A 27,038-nucleotide genomic window follows, 5' to 3' on the forward strand; every position below is an offset into this window, starting at 1 on the left:
GTTCGATGATGTGAGGATGATAAATAGGCTACTGTCTGTATTGGAGGGGAGCAGACTAAATGGCATTGAGCTGGTAGTTTAACTTTATTTTGCTGAAGCTTGTAGGTGTTTTAACTTGATGCATATTAAATATAATCCATTAAATTAAATAGTTTATGCCTTTTGAGGTTAACTAACAAAACTACTCTTACTAATGTTTGGTCATAAATGAAGGAGAAATCTGTTTTATTTTGACTTTAACATTCCCTGCCAGGCAATTTATAATTTAAAGAAATGCATGAAAAAATGTGACCAACAAATGTTCAAAAAAGTCCAGACAAGAAGTTTATTGTGTGCCACTGACATGGGTGCTACTAATTTTTCCAGGGGAAGTAGAATATCTGAATTAATATATTTTTGTAAGACATATAAATGAATTTTATTTATTTATTTATGTTCACTGCTGTGAGACTCAACAGTATATTTGGTCATATTTTTCTCAAATAAGTACACACTGTGGTTCAGCTTGTTCCAGTGAGTAGCTAGTAAAGTAAAAAATGTTCTGAAAAGTATCCCCTTTACAGTATTTTTCAACCAAAGAGCCTCTGTGGTTATCCGAGGGAGCTAAAACATAATAGAACTTAATTTGTCATTGCAACAAGTACATCTAAACTGCAAACTAAAACACCTCATAACATGGTGAGTTGCAACATTTAAAGCTCCCGTGAGGAGGTCAAGCAGGTATTGATTTGACTGGAACTGGTATTGATGTTGACTGAAATAATAGAAAACAGGATTGATAGAACCAGATTGATTGTTTCTATGTGGTTATTTATAATAAACAAAACCACTGGCAGGGTGTTGGTGTCAGACAGTTGGTAAAACAGCCACTTTACTGCCAGGTTTTCAATGACTGATACATTTGGCTGTTTAAAAGAAGCGGGGGATTTTTTAATTTATTTATTTATTTAACTTTTTATTTATTTTAATTTTATTTTGATTTAATTTTTTAGTTGAAGAACAGCAAATAATGCTTTGTCCACAAGGGTGCGCCATAATTAAGATTAACCACAAGAAGTTACTCACAGGAGTTTTAAATTTCCCTCTAAGAATGTGAACCACACAAATATGAGTACGCACCTAATTTTCCATTCCTTTATTGTTATTGCTAGATAATTGTATTTTTTTGAAGGGTTACACAAAGAAACAGGACACTATGATAAATTAGTGTCCATTATAGTTTGATGATAATCACAATCATCAGTGAGTTTTAACTTCTGATATAAAGATAAAAAGTTGTTGTCCAGATAGCTAGTTAACATTTTAAAATCCAATCCTAGCAAATGTAAGAAGGAGACATGTGTACAAATTTGATACATAGCTAATATTCCTGAAAAAAAAGATAAAAACATGTGTAAGCGACTAGTGTTTGTCAAAATCATCCATAGCTGTAATTTCTGTTCATGAGACTGGCTATCTTCAGCAGAATGTGTTCGCTTCAAAATCACTAAAAAACACTTAAAAAGCATCTGATGCTTTTGTTAAATTTCATGTCTTGAAAAAGCATCAAGCTAAAGGTTTTAAGTTCCTGCATTCTTCTGTATGATGTAGGCTAGGAGATATGTATGAAGAAGATATAAAATAGAGTTTTAAAGGTATGTTAGTGTTTTGATTTACACATAGCAAAGGCAGCCACCCAGTGTGTTTAAACAGTAGACAGTGTTGAGTGATCATTTTATCAATCATATGTGCTCAATGGGAAAATGAGGGCCATTCAGATCAGCTGAAGTCGTCTGTTTCCTGTGGAGTTGTTTCAGTCGACCTGTGAGTAACTAGCACATTTATTTCAACCCTTCCTGTGATCTTTTCAGGAGATCTGCCTCCTGTATCCTTTGTTTCTCTCTCAGCTTTTTTATGCCCTGCTGTAATAATCACTGTGGTGGAAGGAGTTCTGTATCACCGCAGGGGTCCTAATGTGCTTGAGCTGGACTCTTCCCAACAAATCAGACCGTTTAGCTCCTCTGCTCACTAATACCAGTGTTTTACACAACTTTCAGGGAGTGCTTCTTACCTCGTATCGTAGATGGCGTACAGCTTTTTGTTCCCGTCAACAGCATTCCTGTAACACAAGAGGACAGAGAGAGAAAGTGTGAATACAGAGCTAAAAAGCTTTTCCCATTTCTGTGAAGGCTTTTACCCGTAAGTCCTCACTCATACAGGTACAGCAGCTTCACAAGCAGCTCATGCACTTGCTTTAGATGATATAAGTGAGAAAGAAATCCCCTCTGAATGACTGAGTGAGTTGTGGTTGACCTGCTCCAGGTGCAGATGAATGCATCATGATGAAACACAGCACAGAGGTGTATTTGTTCTGCAGGCAGACGTGTGTAATACACTGTCTCCGGCTGCATCCTGGGCTATTAAACAAAGAAATCAGGACTCTGTTTTTTTACTCGTGTGCCCTACTTCAGTCAGGCTCACAACAGACTGCATGAGCAAGTGCATACAAGACTAATGTTCAAAGTTTTAATGAAGTAGCTTTGAAAAAAAAAATGAGTTCTTAATGCAGAGATTGCACTTCAATCTTTAGATCCTTTAGCACACCTAAAAATTTGTTGTAATTAGTCAGTATTTTCTCCATGTATAACCAGCCACACTGCACAGTTCTCACCAAAATCACTCTATCTTTGGTGTAAAGGCCCATTTGGTAACTTTTTGTCAAATTTTACCTTCACAGATGTGTGTCTATGAGGGGGGCTGTGGGTGGCACGTGCCCCCTTAAAATCTGGTTGGCCACCTCATGTATCAGTAGTTTCATTTTGCGCACCTTTTTTTATTGAGCCATAAAGAAGCATTGTAAAATTCATTATATGAGAATTTATATGAGAAATTCATTATATGCACTTTCAATACTTTTTGGTTTTCGTAAGATTATGCCATGTCAAATAGATAAATCAGACCAATTTACTAGTGTGAAATGAAGATGACGCTCAAAGAAGCAAAAGGTGGCACCACTTCTTACGAAGGATGAGTAATGATTATCAAATAATTAATTAATCATGAAAAGAAATAGATAATTTTTTTTTTTTAAAATGAAGTCATGTGACCATTATCTCATATTTAAAATGTATTTTATCTAATAATTCAACATGCTTCTGGTGTTAATTTGATACAACCTCCAGGCAGTGGTTTCAGGGCATCAGACAGAAACAATACTACTAAAATTTTGTGATAAGATTCCAAATAAAACAGGAAAGTATGAGTGCCAACTGCCAGTAACCAGAAAAAAACATAAAATACAAAAAAAATTGGAAAAAAATGGGGGAAATAAATTAGGTTAAGCATAAACTTTATGATAAAAACAAGAATATCTAGATCAAAACCCATCTGTAAATCAGTCTCTCTTTATGTCTGCTATTCGAATAACACACAACAAAACACTTCTCAATCGATAGCAACAAATGACCACCAGAGGGGATCAACCTGAGCCTCAGCGAATCGGCAGTGGTTCTGCCCGCTCTTTACACAACAAGCAAAACCTCTCCTGAGCATAAATACTGTAAAGGTGGTTAGGAGGATGACGGGAACAGCTGGTATGAGAAAGAGCTTCACGCTTGCACATAAATTGCACATTGTGGACTTTTTTGAAGGCAACAGAAGGATCAGAACAGTTTCAACCTTTGGGCGTGTTCATGTGGATCTGAAGGATGTTCAAACACAGTTGTTTCTCTGACTTTTTGTGAGTAAGGATTATAAAATCTGTCAGATTCCTTAGTGTCTGTCACAGTATGATTGTTGGAGACAGAAAGGGTAAATATATGACCTTCATTCACAGATTGTCACACCTGCATCAGTTCATGCTTCTGTTGGAGGCTTTGTGCATTCTCACTCTGTTTCTTTGTTCATCGACTTCACTACGTCTCAGAGGCAGCCATTTGTCTCCTTCACTGTGGCATTAACACGAGGCACAGGAAGAAGTGAGCACATACTCTGAGCGTAGACCCAAAGAGCCAATTAAACAGGCAGAGGCTTAGAGGGGGTAATTTATCAACGCGCTTAAAATATCGTAATATATTGCCGTACATTGTATCATTACCCCTTTAAGTGTGAGATGTATCCTGACACCAGATTATGGACGTTTCATCATACTGCATATTAATGTTTACGCAGCCCTAATGAGGAGTGAAAGTCTTAGTGGAGGGAGGTTCTCACAGGACTGCTCTGCTACAAAAATAGTATCATCACCTACAGAAGAAGGAGAAGAATTAAACTAAACCTGGATTTAAACCCTAAAAATGTATGGAAGTATGAGTTTACACACACAACAATTCAACAAACATTGTACAAAATGATCCATGAAAGAAAACAGGCTGCAGCTCGTCCGTTCATTCTTCAAGTACTCAGGTGAGATTTTAAGTTTACAGAGAGTTCCAGGAGTTTTTCAGTGATGTGTTGATTCAGGGTTGATGGATATTGGGTTATTTATGGAGCCTACAGCAATATTGGTTATTAATTGTCTATGGGATGGATAATCAATATTTGGAACAGAATTTATACTACAAATGAAAAAAATTTAACAAACTCAATGACATTATTGAGAGTCTATCAATAAAATGAAGAGTGAGGTTACGTTAGCTCTGCTTGGTGAGGTTGGAGTTGGTAGATGAGCTCTGGTAGGACATAACCAGGGTTCACTAACGTTACACGTTGCAGACACGTCTCGAAGCACCTGGCTGTGAGGAACACTAAACAGAGAGTCTGCTCACCTTCTGAACACTGAACTACAAACTGAGTTCACAAAGTTTGATTGTTGTCACATTTCAAACTAGAAAAGCACTCAGAGCGCAGACCTCCACCAAGCATATTGTGATTGTCACCAACACTTTAGTCCGACTTTAATGTTATACTCCCTTTCAGCGGACTGTCTGCTACAATTTGGTGTTAGTTGCAGGTTTGTTTGATAATTTGTTACCTGACAGTGTTGAAAATTATGATGACCCAGTGTATATTTCACATTCTGTGTCTTAGTATCCAGAATATTGTCAGGACCTGGATTGTTCTTTTACATCTGTCAGAAATTATGGTGACCTTGTCTTGTATTGTTTTGCAAAAAAAATTCTGGATCCAGACGGTGATCCAGATCACCTCCAAAATTGAATCACTTCTTCCTTATCCCATTCTGAACATTTCCTGAAAATTTCATCAAGATCTGTTTCTTACTTTTTGAGTTATGTTGGTCACAGACAAACAAGCTCTCCCAAAAACATAACCTCCTTGGCGGATGTAACAATACCTCTACATAACTACAAATTAATTAATTAAACATTACGCCTTTACTTTGCATCCTGGGAAAAGTTGACGTGCAGAAGTGGTGCAACAGATGCACATTTAGTTAGGGGGAGTCAGCAGATTCAGCAGCACTCACATATAACATGGTAGTCGGCCAGTGTTACTGCTGTTGTTGTCAGGTTTGCACATGACAATTTAAGTTGCCAAAATGAAAGTGTAAGGTGCAAAGCGGAGCGTGATGTCAGTGTTACCACTGAAAACAGTGGCGGTCGTTTTCAAAAGGTTCTGTTTTAGGTAGGCTAATGAACGCAGTGTTTGTATAAACTAGAGGCCAAAATGCAACCATGTTTGTGTTTTGTGTTGCATTCTAAAACCATTAAAAAAAACCTTAAAAGGAGAATATGCTCGCCGTTCATTTGTTTTAGAACAAACATCTTGTTAAGGGTCCCGTTTTTATGACAGTGGGCGATAGTGCTCATGGGAACCAGTCTCCCGATTCCAGGTAGTCTAATAGTGAACCAGTCACACCAGTAAAGTACAGGTACATGACACAGCTCAAAGACGTTGAACCAGCAGTCGACAGTGTTGTGAACTGGTGAGTGGAAACAGACCCAGATGAAAACGCAGTGGAGCCAAAGTAGAGCTCGCTTTTTGAATTACCTCAGGATTTTCTTAAAAATAATTGGTCAAATACAGCCTTGCAGCCGACTCCAATTGATTCTTATTAAACTTTTTCCAAGCTAATCATCACTAATAGATTTCATTAATGGCTCTCAAGCACTGGGAACCAGCAGCAGCAGCAGAGCTCTGCTGCTTTTTCTTTTTTTTCTTTCTTTTTTTTTTTTTATTTATTGGAGACACATTGGATTTCCAAAGAAGTAGGATTCAGCATCTTGCTAAAGAGGAAGTAAACGCTAATCCTTGGGATTTCAGGGGAGGAAGTTGATCAGTGAAAGGGTCAATTTTAACCTGATTTCCTAAAACTTCTGGACAGAAAAAGCACGACATCTTTCACATTTGTTTACAACATTAGGAAGTATTTTAGATTATTTAGTTTTAGTTAGGTGGACTCTATGCAAGACTTTGAAATATATCGGCTGTAATCTAGCAGGTTATTAACCTTATGCAATGGATCTGCTGGTTTAATGCTGTAACACTGCAGTGTTCAACATTGATCGTAAAGCTTTTTGAAACATCACCCAAAACAAACACTGCGATTTTAAGAGCTCTATATTTCACTTATCGAGGATCAGTGGGTGGTTAATACAGATATTAAGAGGCTGCAGAGATCCCTCTTTTGGCTCTTATTGTTACTACTGATACCCCCCCCCCTCTCTGCCATGCCGCCCCCTCCTCTATCTGCCTCTTCATCTCTCTCACTCTCTCCTCTGTCTCTCTCCTCCACACATCCTCCTGCTCTCTCCTCCTCTCTCCTCTCTGCACCGCCCGCTCCGTCTCCTCACTTCGCAGTAAACTCTGCTCTCCTCGTACGTCGCCTTTGGATTCAGTGTTTGTAGGATTTTGTGCAGAGCTTGCTGTGTGCCCGCGCTCCTCGGAGACCTCGCTGAGAAGGATGGTCGGTCAGCAGAAGTGTTGGGACGCCTTTCTCCTCCCGCTGCCAACCTTTTAATCGCTCTGGGGCCAAAAAAAAAGCCCACCTCGCTGACAGTGAAATTAGTCCACCTCTGTCTTTCCCCCTCTCTCTGATATGCTCTCACCGTACGCGGATGGAGGTGACGTCCTGCAGAATTGATGCCAAATAGTAAACAAGTGCAATCTGCGCTTGAGGAATCTGCGGAGAAGTTTGACTGCGCATCGTCTTGTGTGGTAAGATTTGGCAGCTGCGGCTCAGCCTGTGCAGCGCAGCGGTGTTAAAATAGGCCAGAGTACAGAGGGAGATGTTGTGGCATGTGTGGGCATTGTGTGGAGAATATTCCACAGTGCTGTGTAACCGAGGCGGGCTGGAGGAGCTGCGCATCTCGGAGGCTGTAGACTCAGAGAACAGCGGACTGCGAGCATGTATGAGGAGAAAAAGGCTGCTCTCTACGTTTCCGGGGATTTAGGCGGCTTGTGCAAGGATGTGGTGCATGAGTGAGTCGTGAATGAGGGGGATGCGGTGCAGGGTGCGTACAGTCACAGCAGAAACACTATGGGGGGCTTTACAGATGGGGTCCTGCTGCGGTGCGGGAAGGATTGCAGGATTACAGGGCTCGGATGTGCAGATTAATTTTACAGGTAGAGGCATTTCACACCTTTGGCTCTGATGATATCCAGCACAGATCAGTCTGCTTGGGGTCACAACTCATCAACTTACAAATACTATACAAAAGAGGCTCAGTGGGTTGTGTATGTGTGTGTGCAGGAGTAGATCCAGGAAAGACAAGCTGAGCATTTGCGCTGTAAAAACATCAACTAACATGTTCAGGTTGCTGCACTGAGCATGATTTTTTTATCTGCGTATTTCATCTTTGGAGCAGTTTGTCTCATCTCACCTCTTCCACTATGAGGCTCAGGAGATAAATGGATGTTCGAAACTTTGCACTTTTCATGTATCTGTTAAAGTCCTAAATGTTACCATTTAGGGTGGAGAAAAGCAAAATGCAACCATTTGTATGTCGCTCAAGTGTGTGGAGGTTGCTGCATTGGGCAACATGAGCCTGAGTTTGCTCATGTGATGTCGTATTTGTGTGCATGAAAGATTAACTTATCACTTTATACCTTCAGAGTTCTTTAGACTCTGTTACAGCAAGAGTCCAACAAAGAAAGGACTCACTTTTTTCCAGTGTGGGGTCTAAGATCTTGGGATTACTCAGATGTGTTTAAATATGCAGGTGCTACACATGTTTGTGTCAGGAGGAAAAGTGGAGAAAAGTGGTGTGTGGACATGTCTCTGTGTCTCAAGATTTTGCTTCTGCGTTGTAAAAGGTGTAACAGAGAAGCTCTCGTGGCTTTAAGAGAGTGTCCATCATCCTGGAGACAGCTGTTTGAACATCTACATATCACAGTAACATCAGTATGTCTGCTAATATCTGCATGGAGGTTGCTGCGTTATTTGACTCTGTAGAGCCAGTGCGTGATGTCATCTGTGCTCTTGTTTAGGATTTACTGACCATTTTACACCTTCACGCTTACAAAGAAGAGACCCTGGCAGAAGGTTGAGTGGGTGTAGGAGGTGTTTCAGCAATGAAAAGACACATGTGTTTGCAAGTCCAGAGACCCAGGAAAAGAAAGCGTTGCAGTGTGTGGATACCAGAAAACCTGCACGTCTCTCACGTCTTTTGGTCATGACTAGACATTGATCGATCGGTGCTGATTTCTTAAATTTTGGGGGATCGGTGATTGACCCATCCTTACATATGAAACTGATCTTTTATACCTCTGTTCTGACAGCCAGCCACTGTTACTTTTTGCTCTGAGACCTAAAACTCAGGACACTTGAGTGTTTTTTTAAGTTAAAACATAAAGATTTTATTGTTTCACAGGTATTGTTCAATGATTTTCAATAAAATAAGATTGGAACATTGAAGGTTTATACTGTCAGTTATAAAAAAATAAAAATCGGTATCAGCCAAAATCGGTATCGGCAGGTCAGGCTTTTTAAAGATTGATGATGGGCCAGAAAATTGTGATCGATGCACCCCTAATTATGAGGAGGGTAGTTTGCATCTGTGAGTGGGTTAAGGTGTGTGTTGGTTACAGCAGCTCTGTGTAACCGACCGCTCACAGCTTCAAAGTTTTAGAAGAGGTTCCCACAGTGAGGTAGGCTGGCTTTGGGAGTAAGGGTGTTTGCGTTATTCAAAAATCTAGTAACACCTGCAGATCTGAACAGGATGCATCCATGGACAGATGTAAGGTGTGTAGACGTTGCAGCATTGGAAGTTTCCTTTCTGATGTAGCTTTAGTACACCTTAAAGATTCCCTCATGGCTTGACAGCTTTATAGTTCCACCATTGAGGCTTTTACAGTGAGCAGGGTGGGACAGAGGAAGCTCCAACAACAGAGAAGCAAAGAGGAAGTTTGCCAACATTTGCAGCCTGCTGACAGATTTTAGCCTCCAACACATGTGCAGGTCTACGACTCCAAGCCCTTTTGATACACCGTATCTTCTCATATCTGCTGGTTGAATGCTTCCTCGTAGTGTTAAGGAAAAGTGTGCCTGCAGAGACAATCTTGTGCATGGAAGTTGCTGCATTGTTCAGCTGTGTGGCCCTGGGTTTGCTTCTGTGATGTATTATTTGTGCACCTCAGAGATGAACTCATCAGTGTATGCGATGAAGTTCTACAGCTGAGGCTCCTGCAGTGAGATGGGAGGGTTTAGGAGAGGGTCCAGCAAAGAAATGACACAGATATGCAGGTTGAAGAGACTTCTGTAACATCTGTTACATCTGCAGCTGTGGACGTTGTGAGGCGTGCAGGTTGCTGCATTGATTAATGTGAATCTGGGTTTGCTGCAAGAACACAGGGTGTCTGATGAAGATTAATTGATCAGTTTAAATCTAAATGCATGCGACAGAGTAGAATCTGACAAGCTGATCGTTCATACCTGCAGAAAACTGGTTTCAGAACATTATCTCTATGCAAATAAACCTAAATGTGTGTTTTTATGTGAATCTGTCAGTTCCCTCGGTGGACAAACTTATTCACTGCTGGGCAGAAATCAAGGCTTTGTGAGAAGGACTGTAGTTCTAAAATTAGATCCCATTACTGCAGCCTTCATTTCAGCAGCCCGTCAACAAGCGGGTGAGTTATTGTTGATTTTTCCTTTTTTTTTTTGTAACGCCGAGGATGTGTCATTTCAGGAATGGGCGATGGAATGTGCTACAGCTTTGCAATGAGCCGTCTGTGGGTCTGTGTCCTGCTTGTGAGCATCACCTGCCGTCTGAGGTGAGGAACTGACTCCTGCAAGACTCATTCTGGATACTTCACCTTGTGATGTAACATAAACTGTTTGTAAAACCTGCTCCATATTCAAAATTAGCCTTTTTGTAGCTTTTTTTTTTAAATGATCTTTTTAGTATTTTGATAGTTTTGTGTCTTTCTTTCATGTTTCTCAAAGCAGTGATTTAAATAAAGCTCTTGTATGTCCAGCCTCTCGCAGGAGGTCACTGGAACTCCCAAAGAGGCTGAGTTAAATGACAACATCACCATCTTCACGCGCATCCTGGACGGACTGCTGGATGGCTACGACAACAGACTCCGCCCTGGGCTGGGAGGTAGAAACACAAACCTGAACACATCTCCTATTCTTATACAATAACACGTTTCCAGATGAGATCGCTGACGAGCTCTCTGTTTGGCTCTCTTTTTTCGGGTAACACAAACAGAGCAAGATGTGTACTTTTGGATAAGGATGAAAGGAAAGTGTGTGTATCGACAGCGCTGCGTGACAGATTACAGCCCTTTGGTCCTCACAGAGAACAATCCTTCGCTCTGCAACATCTGTCTTCTGCTCGTTCCAGACAGGACAAATGTGTCTCTGTTCAGCAGGTCTCTGACAAAGAGACATGATCAGCTGTTTACGGCCCCTCTAAGTGTGATTTAATGGCACCATGAACACACCCTGAGGCATGCAGTGTGCCAGTGTGACCTTGAGAAAGCCATTATTCCTGACATTAAACAGCCGGGTCCGTGGTTCTCAGCAGATACAGGACACAGTCAGCCAGATACCAAACTGATCAGGAGGGAGAAAAGAAAAGGAAACAGAGGTAAAGAGGCGACATCTGTTTAGCTCTGCAGGGTTGGATGAAACAGCGCAGGTTTAGACAGAGGACTATTTGTTGTGGACTCTGAAACACTGTGCTGTATCGCTCTGATTCGCAGATGTTCGTCCCTCTTGTAGCTTCAGGCGGTTGAGGACAAGCTGCAAGAATACAGGGTGTCCCAGTTAGACCTGAATAAACGGACAGTGTGAATAAGAGTCTTTCTAAACAGATACCAACTGCAGATGCACAATACTGTCCACAGCATCTGCATTTTCTGCTGAGATGCTTGTTTTTACTTCTGTTTTTCTTCTTAAAATTATTCTTAAATTTATCTCGTTTGTTTCTTGCTTCTATATCTTCATATGTTATTTTTATTTTTATCACACCCATCTTCTTTACTCAGTTTTATTTCTATTTTCAGCTTTGAGGCCTGTGCCCACTAACACTGGCAGTGTCAGAGACCCAAACAAAAACAGAGACAAAAAAAAACCGAAAATCGTGGGTGTCAGATGTTTTTGTCACTGCATTCACATCTCTCAGTTGAGAAAAAAAAAAGTTTAAAAAAAATCTTTTGCACTACTCAATGTGACTTCTACCTTACTAATCAATCAAAACCAAGATGAGGCAGGACTTCTGTTGTTAACTTCATCAAGGAAAAAAAGCAAAGGAGATTACAGTTATATTCACATTTATTTTTGCCCTGAAGCAAACATTTTAAACAGACCCTGTGGTCTGCATCAAAAAAAGCAGAAGCGCAACTTTAAACACCTGGTGAGAGTAAGAACTGGTAGAAAGGGCACAGGCCCTCAATTGTTTATCTTTATTTTCAAAGATTTTTTTTCAATATTTTTATGCCTTTATTTAGAGAGGACAGGATAGTGGATAGAGCAGGAAAGCAAAGTGTGAGGGACGTGTGAAAATTTATATCTAAATGTTGAATGTTATTTATAAATGTTAATAATGGATGTCCTGAATCTAAATATTTAGCTGCATTTCTAAAATTTAGTTTTCATTCCATATATTTAGCTAAGGCTAAAACTGAATCCAAACTAATCCAAACTTCTTGAATGTCACAAGGTTTTTACAGATGTGACCACTGGAGGTCACCAAAGTCAGAGTAGTTTTTTCTTTTGTGCAACTTTCCCTCAGTGAACGTGATTTTATGCTTCATTTATCTTTCACTGGATGTTTGAATCAGTGTAAGTTTGATCAGAAGAGAAACCATCATACCTGCAGCTACCTGACTGAAAGGCTGTCTTTATAACACTGGTTCTGCCCACTCAGACTCTGCAAGTATCAAAATGAGTTTGTGTGTTTTCAATATGTTTAACATGGCAAAGAGCATTTCTTAATGTATAAGAGTGATGCTACAATTAGAGGTACATTTCATGTCCAAGGGATATAGTTTTCAATTTAACTAAGTTTTAATTTCAAGCAATGGCCAATTTTACAGTGGGTCATTAAGGTGTTAATTCAATTTTATTTATTATAGAAAGTGAACCGGTTCCATGATTTATTTAGCTAAAAATGAAAATCATGTATTGGAATTTGCAGTGTTTGTGCTGTCTGATTTCTCAAATGTCAAGTTTGCTCTTCAAAATTAACACTAGAATACATGTTTGTGAAAATTATTTTAGTATTATTTGTTTAAGATAATCATTAAAATATGACAAAGGTGTTTTAAAAAATGTTTTAATAATTTATATGGATAAAATAATTCATTTTATGTGTGTCAAAGAAATCAGTGTCAACCGTGTTACCCATTGAAAAAAACCCTATAAATCAGCAATGGTTTGCTCCAAAGTCACATGACTTAAATCAATTGAAGTCACATCCTTTATGGTGGAAACCATGGAGAAAGTGTTGCATATTTTAACTCCTCCTCATCAATATTTTCATCAGAATGATTGTCTGTACATGGGGCGCATTAATTGTTTGTCAACTGTGTTACCAACATTTTCTGCTGTTCTTACTATAAATATTAAAAAAAACAAAATGTGAAGAAAATGCACAGAAATATGAGCTGATGGAGGTCAGGTGGTGCCATGCTCAAGGTCTGCAGTTAGCACAGGAGCCAAAATATTGAGAAAATGTCAACCGTGTTATCTGTCAACTGTGTTACCTGTCATAAAATTGAATGTAGTAGAGACAGGTTTGCCCTGTCAACCGTGTTACATGTGATTTTTGTGCCATAATTCTTTTAAACTAGTTAAACTGTGATTTAAATGATGAGGGACATTTCTAGGGAGCGTAGTCTTGCATAGAAATGTTGAATAGCTCTAAATTCTGTATTATATAGGTTTATCTTGGAAAAAATAGTCACAACTTTTGTCCTTAACACAGATGACAAAAGTATGCTCCATTTTTTCTGTAACTTAAATATTTGAGAATTTATCAGAGCTTAAGCTTGCCAACTAATGAATTAAGTACATTCCAGGTGTAGCATTTGAAAATAGAATATGAAACAAAAAAAAGCATTTTTTTCACTTTTTTGTATACCTGAAATGTTCCCCCAATTATAGAATCACTCAAAAAACAATGTGAGATCTAACGTCTGAGAGCCTGTCGTCACTTCAAATATAAATCTAATGGATCAAAGCAGGATTTTTTCTGTTCTATGTTTTTTGAAACTTTATTCATACAAGAAAGTTTGTATTTGATTCACATCATAGGAGATGCAGAAACAGTGGATACTACATTTACTGTCTGGGATTCTTATCCCTTGCACTAAACCCTGATGTGGACTCTAAAACCCAAGAACTGTTACTGAAGCTCACGGTAATTTCTTTCCATTCTTGCAGAAAAGGTGACGGAGATTAAAACGAACATCTTCGTCACCAGCTTTGGTCCAGTGTCTGACACTGAGATGGTAGGAGATTCTTCTTAACAGTCACATTTTTAACACGTACTGAGGAGGTCATGTCAAAGAAATGTTGTAAAAAGCATTTTAATCTCTGTGTGATTCCCTCTGTAGGAATACACCATAGACGTGTTCTTCCGCCAAAGCTGGAAGGATGAACGGCTTTGCTTCAAAGGCCCAATGGAGATGCTCCCCCTGAATAATCTGTTAGCCAGCAACATCTGGACCCCGGACACCTTCTTCCTCAACGGGAAGAAATCCATCGCACACAACATGACGACGCCAAACAAGCTGCTGCGACTGCAGGACGACGGGACTCTGCTGTACACCATGAGGTGAGCTCGCTGTTAGCCTGCTTCAAACTACAGGTAGATAAACCGCAGTCAGTCTCACATCCATAAATCAGCAGATCATAAGAGCTGATGAGAGTTCTTTAGAAATGTTGTGTAATCCAATTAGAGATGACTAAAGGCTCCATCACTCTGAAGTGCTTCTTTGGTGATGGTTTTTAAGACCCCTGCTGCTCTCACACAGCCCACACGCTCCTACTGCTCGTCTCAGTGCTGCATCGATGCGTCATCGTGTTGTCCTGGCTCTGTAAACTGGAGGTCAGAGGAACTTGAAATGTTTGCTTTGACCCGGCGCTCTGACCCTCCTCCCCCTCCTCCTGCCCTGCTCCTCCACCCATTCATACACCACCTCGTAACTGGAAACAATTTTTGGAAAGGGAAAATATCATTCTGCTGAGAGTGGAGACGAAACGTGCAACAGCGTGAGCTGCAGTGGAAACAGTTTGTTTAGATAGCAACAGGTATTAATATTGATTTATCAGCTTGCATGTTTTCAAAATGGCAACATACAAAGACTTTTTCCAAGAATTCAAGAAGACCTTTAAACATGGACTTAGGACTTTAAGGGGTCTAACTGGCATATGGTGTTTGAAACGGTACAAAGAAAATTCAGATTGCAGATGAGCCATTTATTCAACAGCAAAGGTAGCTGTAAAACAAAACCTTCACAACACCTCTCTGACATCATCTAACTGTCATCATTTCCCCACTCTGAGACCACTCTGAGACAGAGACAGCATTTTTACCACAGTGTCAACAGGCAGGGGGGAATGTCAGATGTTTTACTGTGACAGTGCAGAGTATAAGGGCCTGTGTCCCCTAATAGCATAATTTATGCAGGTGGCATGTATTTTCTATGTAAACCAGTGCAGCTCAGTATATAACTTTCTAAGATTAAAAACCTCCTGACATTACCTGTTTTTTTGTTGCTGCGCTCATAGCTTTTGTAGTTAGAGATGTTGCCTGTGCCAATATCAACTACTCCCTCAACAAACTATCATAAACAAAAAAAGGATGGACTTCTGATACAAACTTTAAGAGGAGCCAGCCTGAGCAGACCATAGACTGTATAAAACATTGACGTAGTCTCCCTGAAGTCACCGGTCTGTTTCTGAAACTGAAAATGAAGCACATTGGCTATCGCTGCCATATTGGCAGTGGCAACAGCTTAGCGTGCAGCTATAGGGCGCCTGTTGGTCACGTGACCTGAGCTGTGCCTCTGGTTGGGCAAGCTCATGATCTTAATATCCTCTGAACTGCTGAGTTTGAAAAAAAAATTCACCACCATACAGTGGGTGCCGATAGTAAAATTAGCGACTCAGACAGAAGACATTTTTTTTTAACCAGGCTGTAAATAGGTTAATTTCTGCTTTGAAAATGGCTTTTTTTTGGCGTGGTGTGTTTGTAACTTCAGGTACTTCTGGAGCAAGCCTCAAGACAACACTCGAGAAACAGCAGATTTTTGCACTGTCTCTCGGTGTTTTCTTAGACCGGAGGTTGCCGCTTGGATCAGACTCATATTTTATGAAGGTACAGTTTCCAGGTCTGAGCTGCTGCCAATGCACTGCAAAAACCTGAAATATTATCACGTTTTTTTGTTTTATTTTAAGTAGAAAATGTCTTGTTACACTTGATATGTGCAACATTCAACTTAACAGTCCATACAAATGTTGTTTTAAGTCATTCAAGACAAAAATGAGGTCTGATTCGCTTGTAACAAGTAAAAAAACTACCAATAGAATAAGCAAAAAATTGCTCAAAAATTTGATTAAAACTAGAATTATGTCTTAATCCAAGAAACGTGTCTCTTATACCATTGGCAGATAGTTTTAACTTGTTACAAACAAATCAGACCTCATTATTGTCTTTAAAATACGTGAAACAAGACATTTTTCTGGACTGGTCGGGTGGCTCATAGAAAGTCTAAAAAGACAATTTTTACTGAAAATAAGACAAACAGGTGATAAGATTTCAGTTTTTTCCAGTGTGGTCAGGGGTGCACAAGTACTGTGAAAAAACATTCATAATCCAGGTGTAAGTGAAAAAGGCTCTAAATTAAAGTCAGGGGCACTCCATCAGTGGACACAGGCCCTAACAAGCTATGGAGTTAACATGCCCTCTGCTGGAGATGACATGTGAATTTACAGTTCAGTAATCTAACTGATCAGTCAGCTCTTTTGCATTTCTTGTGACTTCAGAGTTCATTGATTGAAAACTTCTTAATCCATCAAGCAGTAACGACTGGATCAAAGCTGTTTTCTGAGTTCAGTCTATTACAGTCATTACACTTCTGACAAAGCAGCATCTCATGTAGATCCACTTTCATGCTTGTGTCTTCTTCTCATCAGGACATTAAACCCTCCAAATTAAATCATAATAATAACAGAAGTTGGAGGAAATGGACGTGAATGCATTTGAAAAAGAGATTATTGATCTGCTGAAACTGCTACAAATCTACAGCACATTTACTCTGCACGCTAGGAGCCATTAGGAACGGCTTCAGGATGGTCTGTTAATGCGATTGTGTTCTGGGAACAAGGTTATTAGAGAACATTTCATGCATGCATTACTCTCCTTCATTTTTCCCCCAGAAGGAGTGAACCATGGAAATAAAGTAGGTCTCAGAGGGAAGCAGAGTTTGGATCCTCATAGTTCATCATATTTACTCTCCATCTAAATCTGAAGACCTACCTGCGTGTGAAAAAGCAACGAGGGCAGCTGTTTGTCTCCGTTGTTTCGGTTGTTAATTTCTCTGCTACTCCCTGTTGTCCTCATTGTTCATAATGATTTATTAGGGAGCCAGCAGCTCATAAATTTAACTTCACTAATTAAAGACATTCAGAGCTGCAGTTTACTGTAAAATCCCCCTGTGAGTCTTGGCACGGTATTAGTCATGCTCAGAGCTAGACTGACCGGAAAACATGCACACATCTTCTAAACCTGCACCTTGAAAGTTTATTTCAGTCACTGATCTGGGACGAACACTTTTATATGAAGAGCACAGAAACGGCAAACACAGCTGAGAACGTCTGTTTGTTACAGAACGTTTGCACCCTCTTCAGGAGGAACCATGCACAGTCCTGAGCAAACTCTAAAAGTAAGAAGGAATTTCAAATGCTATTATATTCATATTTTAAGCAGTTTCTTGACTATTAAAGTGTCATTGTTTTCCTAATTTTGATTCTTTATTCATTTTTAAATGTAACTTTTTGATGTGGGAAAATCTTGGCTTGCAACAAATGAAGAAATGAATCAATAATAGCTTTGCATAACATTTTCAATTACAAGTTGTTTGTTTTGTTTGAAGATGATAAAAAATAAATCACTTGACTTTTGATTTTTAACAAGCCAAATTAAAATTACTCTAAGTCTTTTGACCAACCAGGACAGCAACACAGCTGAGAAGCTGCAGACAGACATGATTATCAATTTGTATTTGTTTATGAAGTTATAACTGCATCTGTGAGACAGTTCAGACCTAGTGAATGCAAGGAAGGATTATTTTTTGCCCCAAACAGCAGGGGGCACCATCTCCCTCTGACCTCTCTTGTTAACATAATGACTATGATTATACAGACCTGATCAAAATTGCTAAATTTGCTTTTGCACATTTGGATCTTATTCAGGTTTTAAGTAGAGCTACAATATGCAAAAGCAAGAAGGGGGACTGTGACAAAAAGCACTTTGAAAAAGTAATTTATTGAAAACAACAAGTTACCTGAAATAGGCTTTTTAGCTGATCAAAAGTTTTAGACCATCACTCAAAAAATAACAAAAAACTCTCCAAACCAGAACAAAAGTTTTTCTCAGTAGGACCCAGTAATGAGTAGCTCCACCATTCTTGTTAATCACTTCAAAAATTGTTTTTTGCTTGATGCGAGTGTTTCCAGGAAGCTTTTGGGAACATTTCTCCAAGTGGTGAAGATGGCTTCACGAAGAGCATCAACTGTCTGGAACTGACGGCCATTTTTATAAACTTCCCTCACCATCCATCCCCAAATGTTCTCTATTGGATTTAAATCAGAGGAACATGCGGGATGGTCCCAAAGAGTGATGTTATTCTCCCTGAAGAAGTCCTTCATCAAGCCAGCATTGTGACCTGTTGTCCTGTTGAAGAACCAGCTGTAATCACACAGACCAGGGCCCTCAGTCATGAAGGATGCCCGCTGCAACATCTGCACTTAACCAGCCACCGTTTGACCACCCTGCACCACCTGAAGCTCCAGTGTTCACTGACTGAAAAAGTCCCAGATCATGATGGACCCCCTCCACTGTGCCGGGTAGAAAACATCTCAGGTGGGATCTCCTCATCATGACAGTAACGTTGAAGCCATCTGAACCGTTAAGATTACATTTTTTTCTTATCAGAGAATCAAACTTTTTTCAAGAGGCCTTGATTATGCAGCTCGACGATCGACCACGTTTAAGAAGAGACAGCTTCTGAGCTTTAGCCATCAGGAGGGTATGACCGTGTGAATGCCTGACAGAAAATGAAAATTTTGAGCAGATTTTGGCTTTAATAGCCTATGGTCTTAAACTTTTGATCAGCTGATAAACAACCTATTTTAGTTTGTTTAGGGTTTTTTTATTACAAGTTCCAAATGTTTTTTGTCGCACTCCCCCTTCTTGCTTTTGCATATTGTAGCTCTACCTTATTGTAACTCCTCCAAGTTCCAAATGTGCGAAAGGTAAATTCTAGAAATTTTTCAACTGGTCTTAAGATTTTGATCAGGTCTGTCTAACAAAGTGCATCCCTTAAATACAGGAAAAAGATTATAAGATTAAAAAAAATAATAATAAAATCAGGTTTTGTTTGTTTTGTGTGTTTTTGAGGATGTTTAGTTAAACCTCGGTTTGTCATTTTATAGAACACAAACAGTGCAGTCTCACTTCCTTTGTTCAGCTCTGTATAACAAACCACCAGAGAGTGATACAGGACACAGCTGAGCCGGCCACTCAGCTGAGGCTGATAATAATACAGAATTATAATGTGCTCAGTAATATATCACCTCCAGTGAAAACCCAGACTCATCACTATTTCTTCTCTTCCTCACTCTCTTCACATCTGGAGGCGGATGTGTGTTGATGTGGGGATATTTCACTAAAACAGATGACACAGCAGATGACCTTTAATATAGTGAAGTCCCTCTTCCCTGCTCAATTTAAATCCTACTTCTATTTATGCATCCTATTAGCATAACACGGTGGAAGGCCTTCTCAGGGACACTGCTTATGCAAAATGCTCATTTTGAAGCGATATGGTTTATTTTTAAACCGTTTTATATTAATGTGACGCTGCGTCAGTGTAAAGCAGTGACTTTAAATAGAGATGGAGGACGTATCTCCACTCCTTGTTGAAAAAAAAAGTGATGCCAAAATCTTCTAGTAAGTGACACTGACAAATCCTCCTGGTGATGTTTCGAGAACCGTCTGGGGAACAGGGGTAACCACGTGGAGCGGCAGCAGTGACGTCCCTTCACTTTTACAAACCAAAACTCACTTTTATCTCATGTTCCAGTCGTACTCTGCTGATTGGATACACACATTTCAGTCTGTTTTATAGCAGGTCAGAAACATAAACATATCCATCTCTGCAGCACTCACATGTCAGCCGACTCCTGCTTCTTCCAGAAGCTTTGCAAACATTCCTGGGTAAGGTTAAAAAGGAAAATTTGCCATTTTTTTTCAGACACCCAGCTCACCTTGAAAAACTCCTTGACATCTTCAGGAGTTAAATGCTCTCACAAATACATCCTCATTTCTCTGCATGTCTTAACAGTGATGAAAAAGCACTGGTGCTCTTGTTGATTAATGCAAAATTTGGGCTTTTTGAAGGAATTCAAAACATCAGTTAACTTTTTGCCATGTTTCAATAGGTTGTGAAACTTTTACGTCAAGTAGTTGATCTTAGAAAAGCAACACTGTCAAATCACAACGACAGTCTGACTCCTGCCTCACAAAACAACACTCGGGCCCAGCCAGCCTCCTCAGCCTCGTGCACACCTCTTTGAGCTCTGTCTTTGTTTCTTTTTCTTTTTTCTATAAATTTCCTTGTTTTTAATCTTTTTTGTTTTCTTTTTTCTCTCAATGATTACTTTTTTCTATCTTTTTGTGTTTGTTCTTCATATATATATATATGTATATATATATATATATATATATATATATATATATATATATATATATATATATATATATACATATATATATATATACACACACATATATATATATATATATATATATATATATATATATATATATATATATATATATATATATATATATATATATATATATATATCAATATATAAGTTTATTTGCTTGCTTTTAAGTCTTTCTTTCTTTCTTTCTTTCTTTCTTTCCTTCTTGTCTCTTTTTTCCTTTCATTTGCAATGATTTTTCCCCTCTTTTTCTTTCATTATTTCTTTTAATCTTTCTTTAAGGCGTCCTATCTTTTCCTGTCCTTTTCTGTGTCTTAACCTTTCACTTCATTCCCTTTCTCTTTTTAACCTTTTTTCTGTCTTGTTCATGCTTTCTCATCTGCTCTATTTTCTTTTCCTTTCATTTTTATTTTTTTGCTTTTTCTTGTTCATTTCTTTTCCAAATAAACCCCAGTTAAGTTAGGTTTAGACTTTGTTGTAAATAACTTGAAGAAATCATCTTATTTCAAATGGGGGACTGGAGTGAGTTTGTTGAGCAAGCTATTCAGCTTAACTTTGGATTTATTGTCACTTCTCTTGCTGTACTTAAACGAAAAAAAAGAAAAGAAAAATTATAAACTTGAAGTAATCATTTTCTGACTGAACAAAAGCTGAACACGTAGAGTCTGTGAAAGAGACTCCATCAGCTGGTTGTTGCTGTGTTTATAATGTCTCACCTGCATTAATGCTTCATATTTTATGGGATGATTATTTGCTGAATCTTTATCCGTAAGTTCTTTCATACAGAAGCATCCAGACCTCTGGATGCAGCACAGTTCAATATTAAAGAGCACACGGTTTAAAGTCTCCCTGCCGGTGTCACAGAGTTTTAATCCGTCTGCTTGGATCAGTGTAGATGACAGCTGGTCCGATGTTATAAATCTGTCCAGCAGAGGGCAGCATTACATAAGACTCTGTGCCTGCTAGTACCCTCTACCTAAACCCACTTGTTTGGTATTTTGAGTTGAATAAAGCTTTTTGTGCTCAGCTTTGTTCCCACTCCACAGACAGGTGGCAGCCTCACTCCACAGACTAATCCTCAGCTGTTCTCCCAAATTATTCCTGAGCTCAGTTCTGCAGACACAGTTGCATCATTCTGACTAGATGGGCTTCCTGGCGGGTCCCTCTGCTGGCTCGTTGTCTTATTGCTCTGTGCTGTGAGGAAAATGACGTTCCTCTCTGCTGTGAACTATCTGAGACTCACTAATGAAGACAGAGCTGGATTCTCATTGGTTAATGGCTTCATACTAAATTAAACACGAACCGAATGAAGCAAATTATTCACAATAAGAAGAGGAGTTATTTTCTGTAAATGGTGACCATGATTGTAATGCTGATGATGTTGCACAGACGATTTACCTGTGCGTTATTATTTAACATACTCTGAGCATTCTTAATTATATTTTTCTTTATAAAGTGCGTTTTATTTCACACCCTTTTACCTTTATTTGTTTTATATTTAGGTTTTATCAGCTGGGTTGTACCTGCTGTTTTATAATTCATGTCATTTTGCTCCTGCTTTGTGTTCTTACTTGTATTTTCACTTACAGGTAAATATATTTTCTCCATTTTAAAATACTGCAGGCTGCATTTCTTGCATTTAAAGTGCTGTATAACCAAAGTCTGTTACTAAAATTCTTTATGTATGCTTTCTTTTCCAGACTGACTATATCAGCAGAATGCCCGATGCAGCTGGAGGATTTCCCGATGGACGCCCATGCTTGTCCCCTCAAATTTGGAAGCTGTGAGTAAAAATGCATATAGGCAAATGCATTCACTGAGCAGTGAAAAAGCATAGAATAAATGTTCCTGCAGCTTGTGCACGCTGACACATGAGATCTGGAGGTATTGCACAACATTTCTTCACATTGGTGAGAAAAGCAGCATGTGGTTTTTGGCGTGGAATCAGTTTTAGTCTCTCAGTTTACATCAAATCAAGGGATCCAGGATCAATGTACCATGTGTGTGTGTGTGTGTGTGTAGGTGTGTGTGTGTGTGTGTGTGTGTGTGTGTGTGTGTGTGTGTGTGTGTGTGTGTGTGTGTGTGTGTGTGTGTGTGTGTGTGACAGCTCGTGTCCCTCAGGTGCTGGAGCTATTGTTATGGTGGTACAGGAGATAGCCATGTAGACAGTGACACACTGCTCCTGATTAAGCCATTAATCAACATGTCTGGGCTGCTCTCCTGCTTCCTCCACTGTCTCGGCTTCACTTAATGGAAAGTATTTCCGACACACAGGGTGGAAACGGCTAAAGGCACACACACTAAACCCCCATTTACCGCTGAGGTAACCTCTATGTCCATCGTCTTGCACAAGCACAGCTAAACCAGCCTTTCACATGACTTCTAAGCTAGTTAGGCTGTGTCACACTGCTGCCCGCTGCACACAGATCCGGGGAGCTCCTGTCGTGTCAGCTTGAGATTAGGGTTTTAGGTCTTCCCTGCACTGACGTATGGAGGGTTATCCTCACTCAGTCTGCTGCTGCATGCATGACATTTAGCAGCGCCTACACCTGCTTTGTGCGCCCGAACTCCCAGCAGAGAGTGGGGGGTGGGGTTAATCAGAACCAGTAACTAGGACTGCCTTGGATTGCGCTCCTGAGGCCAAGCAATCAGACGTCAATTAGCTTCTCAGAGAGCCTCAAATGACAAAACCTGCTTGGATTAATTGGAGGAAGTTTAAACACAGAGCTCTTTACCCTGTGTCCTACAAAATCTGGGCTACTGACGTGACATGTTAATGAGATACTAGATTAAATCACTTCATCGATCCGTGCAACAGGAATAATATCAATAAACACGATCAAATAAATGTTCAATTTTCACTTAGCTGAGGTGAAGAATTACTGTACCAACACACATGTACAGAATGTCATTATTTGGTATCAATTTACTCAGGTTCCATTAAAAGTCAATGAAAAAACTTTGCTACTGTCAATCATAATTCTATCAAAATATCTTTTTGGTTTAATGTTTACACACAGAAACTTGTTTCTAATTGTAATAAAACAGATCAGTGTCTCAGTTGGAAGCGTCTTTGCCAAAAAGTTGCATTAAAAATTCCTTACTATTACCTTTTTTTCATCATAATGTAGTTTTATCACTATGTATTGGGGTAATTAAAAGTGCTTTTATTTTACATTTAAGTTTTTTTTTTTTTAATTGAAAAGGTTTTAGCACTGCAGATAAAAATAACACTGCAGCATAGATGCTAACAAAAGAAAAAGAAGACCTTTGTTGACCCTGAAATGGTTTTGAAAACCTAATACCGGTGTAAAACTCCAGCCCGTGCGAGGTTGTAAGCTGTAAAAGTTACTGTGGAGCAGCATATCCTGTTTTCTCCGACTCCATTAACCCCCACTAATCCTTTGACCTAATGGACAGCACTCAACCATGAGCTGCAGGCTTTCAGAGCCGCAGCAGACCTGTGCTGTGCCGTTGTGTTAATCACCTCTCATGGACTGAGCTCCCTGCCTCCTGACTCTCTGACTGCGGCTCAGCGCTCTGTGTCATAAAGCTCTGTGTTTATGACAATTAAGAGGAAGTGTTCTATGAATAGAAAACTCCTCAGTTATATAAATTCAAAGAAACAACACCAGATATGGTGTTTGGTGCTGGCAGCTGTGTTTGTGTTAGGCTTGCTGTAATACGCATATTTTACTCTTGTTGTGTGACTTTTGTTTAATTGGATATTCACAGTTAAAGCTCCTGTGATTAATTTTTAACTGGGGGTGAAACAGACTCAGACTAAAACTGATGTCCCTCATCAGTACCTACGGAAGCAAACATAACTAAATCGTTAATATACAAAGCAAAGACCAACTCATTTCCAGAAAACATCCAAAAAATATTCACTGGGAGGGATGGGGGATAAAACTACAGGGGGAAGTACATTTTCTTAATTTAAACAATAAGAACGAGAAGTTTTTGTGTGACTATATGTGGGCCTAAACTATAGAACAGTCTGAGTGTGGATTTAAAAGAGTGCCTGTGTGTGTGTGTGTGTGTGTGTGTGTGTGTGTGTGTGTGTGTGTGTGTGTGTGTGTGTGTGTGTGTGTGTGTGTGTGTGTGTGTGTGTGTGTGTGTGTGTGTGTGTGTGTGTGTGTGTGTGTGTGCATATTCTCCTTTTTGGATAAATGATTTATTCAATTACTTGATATGTTTTATTGCATTATCTTTCATGCATTTGGCTTCTGCAGAGTATTTTTGTTTGTTTGTTTGTTTTGTTTACTGTTATCATTATTATTGTCATTATTATAGCTACATTTTTCAGAATCAGAATCAGAACACTTCATTGATCCCCGTGGACAAATTTCCATTTCAGTTACATCCCTTTCAAGACATATAAGAAAACAAACATGGGGAAACAGAAATGGGAGAACTGGGAGAAGAGAGGGCAAGAAAAGGTCAATTCCAGACTACTCTCAACAGGGGGCGTAGTTTGAGATCTAGAAAAAAAACACCTCAGCATATAAGCACATGATAACAACAGACATAAACTCAAAGCCTTGCACAAATGTCATCGCACAGCCACCTACTACTATTATTGTTATTGTTACTATTTTGTCCGAAATAAACTTTACTACTACTACTACTACTACTACTACTACTACTACTGCTACTAACTGTCGGAAACCAAATGTAAAAGTTTCATGCTGTAACTTTTCAAACCTCTAACCACTGTGGGAGGGTAGGTTCAAATCAGATTACTGAAATTACTCTACAGAAGTAGCCTTGCATTACATTTTCAATAAAAAAAAAAAATCACAATCATTTGACATTTTGAATATACATGGCAAAACCAGCAAAGAATTAACATGAAAATCTTAGTCCGAAAGGGGGCGTTTTTCCTTATTTTCTTAGTGTCAGACAGGTGTTTTAGATGTCATTACTCTGACATGTTTCATGTGACACCTTATTTTCTTATCCTCTGTCAGGTGTCACTTGAGACATGTCAGGGTAATGACATCTAAAACACCTGTCTGCTCAAAACTGCCCGTCTAAAAAACAAAAACACAAGATCTCCATGAGAAGTGCTGAAATTGGATGGTTATTGCAAAAAAACCTCCTAACTGGTGCATGACATGTTAGGGGAACGGGCCTTAAACACCAAGGTCTACCAGTTACATAACAAGATGCAAATCTTCAGCCACAGGGGGCTCCAAAATCTACATATACTAAAGGTTTCTCACCTCAGCTCTAGACAACAGTTTGTCCCAACCACTGACTTTGTATTAAATAGACATCATCGTGTCATTTCCAGTTATTGTGAGCTGTGGAGCCCAAGCATCACCTTCATGCATGCTGAAATAAGCAGGTGCATCCAAGATGTGCTTAAAAGCAACCCAGCTAGCGTCACAGCCTTCCACAAACCTAAACTCTCATAACAATTTTTAAACAACAGAGATCTCTCAGTGAGTGGGTAAAATCCACGGCAGAACAGATATTTGTGTTAAATTTGGAGCATACACTTGTGTCTATGGAAAATTGTAATGACTCTGGTGTAAGTGCTTGCTCACCCTCCAGTGAACAAAACGCACAAGCTGGAGCCTCGTTTGTCAACAGAGCTTTCAATCGATCATCTTTTTAACATCAAGCAATTACAACAACAAGTAGCATGATAAGAAATAACTATCATGACAGAAAGTATGTTAATGAAACATTGATTTGACTTGTGTTTTGGTTTTATTGGTTTGAAGCACTGGGCAGTTTGGTATATTTAACACTTACCTACAGATATTCAGATTATTGTTGTTCAGCATTACATTTCAAAATCTTTGTTAACACTGAACATCTCCAAAATGCCACCAATTAAACTAATACAAGTCTTTCTGTAGAAGTGTTTCTGTTCAAGTGTTAATGATCATCTTGTAGCTTCAGTGACGCTGTGAAACTGGCTTGTGTTGGTGAAGACTTAACAAAAACTCTGTGGTGTGACGTCATGTTTCTGTCTGCCTGTCATTTTCCTGTCATGGCACCAGACCATAACCCTCACCCTTTCACATCTCAACCTCTATCCTCTTATTTATTCTTTTATTTTTAGTTTTTATTTTTATTCTACAATTTTCCCTTTCTAAATAGAGTCGGCTGGTCCGCACTATACATTGTCCTTTGAATAAAGCAACAACAACAACAACAAGCAGAAACCTGAAGTTCCTCACTGGAGCTTAAAATTCTCATTCTTTAAAAAATGCTGTGTTAAAGAGATGTTCACTTCTTACTAGTTTTAGAGTTAGTTGATGTTTTTTGTTATATATGACATCCTTATTAGGGGTGAAACTGTTAAGGTTCGAAACAGTGAAAAGCAAATTGCACTTAAAATCAAATGACAAACCGTGCAGTAGAAGTGTTTCTCAGTGTGATGAATGATGAACCAAGTAAATTGACAAAAAAAAAACAAAATTAGTATTTTCCCTGATTTATTTATTTATTTATCTAGTTATTTATGTTGTACTAATAAAGGGTCAGATATAATATTGAGAATATTCGGCATAGGTGATGCCATTTGATAAACTGTATTAGAATCAGCTTTAAGTGGAGTAATTATTCTTTTCCATATTTCAAGGATTCAAGGTTTTTATTTGCCATTTGTAGATGGACTGACAGTCCAGATACATTGGAAATCTGGTGCGGGGCGCTCTCAGAGTCATAGACAAAA

At 39.1% G+C, this 27,038-nt stretch overlaps 2 protein-coding genes across 3 annotated transcripts in view; one reads left to right on the plus strand and one right to left on the minus strand.

Moving 5' to 3' along the window:
- Positions 1-27,038, minus strand: part of gabrb3 (gamma-aminobutyric acid type A receptor subunit beta3) — an 84,617-nt gene that overhangs the window by 41,161 nt on the left and 16,418 nt on the right. Inside the window, exon 2 of the mRNA XM_074669110.1 lies at positions 2,051-2,098. Within this exon, the coding sequence (XP_074525211.1) occupies positions 2,051-2,098 (48 nt within the window). The remainder of the gene's footprint in view (positions 1-2,050; positions 2,099-27,038) is intronic.
- Positions 6,651-27,038, plus strand: part of gabra5 (gamma-aminobutyric acid type A receptor subunit alpha5) — a 51,552-nt gene continuing 31,164 nt past the window's right edge. Inside the window, exons 1-6 of one of the 2 annotated variants that reach the window (XM_074669111.1) lie at positions 6,651-7,095; positions 10,068-10,152; positions 10,357-10,481; positions 13,772-13,839; positions 13,945-14,165; positions 22,045-22,127. In XM_074669111.1, coding sequence (XP_074525212.1) covers positions 10,070-10,152; positions 10,357-10,481; positions 13,772-13,839; positions 13,945-14,165; positions 22,045-22,127 — 580 coding nt within the window. In that variant the 5' untranslated portion in view covers positions 6,651-7,095; positions 10,068-10,069. Of the gene's footprint in view, positions 7,096-7,210; positions 7,392-10,067; positions 10,153-10,356; positions 10,482-13,771; positions 13,840-13,944; positions 14,166-22,044; positions 22,128-27,038 lie in introns of those variants that run through there. The other variant, XM_074669112.1, reaches the window with a different exon arrangement.

The sequence above is a fragment of the Halichoeres trimaculatus genome, unplaced genomic scaffold (genome assembly GCF_033239565.1).
Source record: "Halichoeres trimaculatus isolate MK-OKI-2021-1 unplaced genomic scaffold, fHalTri1.1 fHalTri1_scaffold_4, whole genome shotgun sequence".
NCBI lineage: Eukaryota > Metazoa > Chordata > Actinopteri > Labriformes > Labridae > Halichoeres > Halichoeres trimaculatus.